This window comes from Ursus maritimus, unplaced genomic scaffold (genome assembly GCF_017311325.1).
Source record: "Ursus maritimus isolate PB19 unplaced genomic scaffold, ASM1731132v1 scaffold_116, whole genome shotgun sequence".
NCBI lineage: Eukaryota > Metazoa > Chordata > Mammalia > Carnivora > Ursidae > Ursus > Ursus maritimus.
Genome location: NW_024423520.1, coordinates 5,942 through 6,685, shown reverse-complemented (window position 1 = coordinate 6,685; position 744 = coordinate 5,942). Strand labels below are relative to the sequence as shown.

The 744-nt window shown below is 27.4% G+C and overlaps 1 protein-coding gene across 1 annotated transcript in view; it reads right to left on the bottom strand.

Annotated features, from left to right (window-relative positions):
• Nucleotides 1–59: 59 nt before the first annotated feature.
• The window catches only part of LOC121101951 (protein WWC3-like), a gene marked incomplete at its 5' end in the record, with an annotated part of 2,282 nt that continues 1,597 nt past the window's right edge, over nt 60–744 (bottom strand). Inside the window, one exon of the mRNA XM_040626579.1 lies at nt 60–285. Coding sequence (XP_040482513.1) covers nt 219–285 — 67 coding nt within the window. The remainder of the gene's footprint in view (nt 286–744) is intronic.

The following is a 744-nucleotide window of genomic DNA, read 5'->3' as shown; positions in this document are numbered from 1 at the left end:
GTTGATCTTTTACAAAATAACATGTTTTGAGATGTTAATTTCACAAGGAAAAGTTAAACCCCGCGACTGTCACTTATAAAATACATATTTATATAATTTTAAAAACAAAATGCTATTAAGACCTTTGCATAAACATTTTAAACACAAATTTAGCTAGTCAAAGAACGTCATGAAAATGAAACAGGCAGATAAATACTTCACGTGTACAAGGCACCATATCAAACATCATCGACCGGCAGAGGAGGTATGTAAACTCTTGGTCTTGTAAAAAATGCTATCTTCTCCCTGGGTTTGAAAAAAATTACAAATTACAGAAAATATGAACACACTGAAAGCTATCACAACGCTTTCATATTAATAATCACTCTTCCTACTTATAGAACAAGCATTATTTGGTCATAATACACATGTTTACATACAAATTTTAAAAACTGTATTATAAGTCATGATACTCTGATTAGTATAGGTATTTATCTGCACTACCTAGAACAATGCCTGCTATGTAGTAAGTTCTCAGTAAATGTTTGTTTTATTAACAATTGACTACATTTCAATATACGATTTCTAAATTACTTGAACATAACATAATAAAAAATTGTAAAATTAAAAAAATAAAAATAATTTACTTGAAGGAAGACTAATACAATATCTTATGTTATTTCATAATACACACATAAAATTAAAAGTCCAGAAAAAAGTAAAGGCAAAAATCAATCACAAAAGACTACAAATATAACTTTGTAA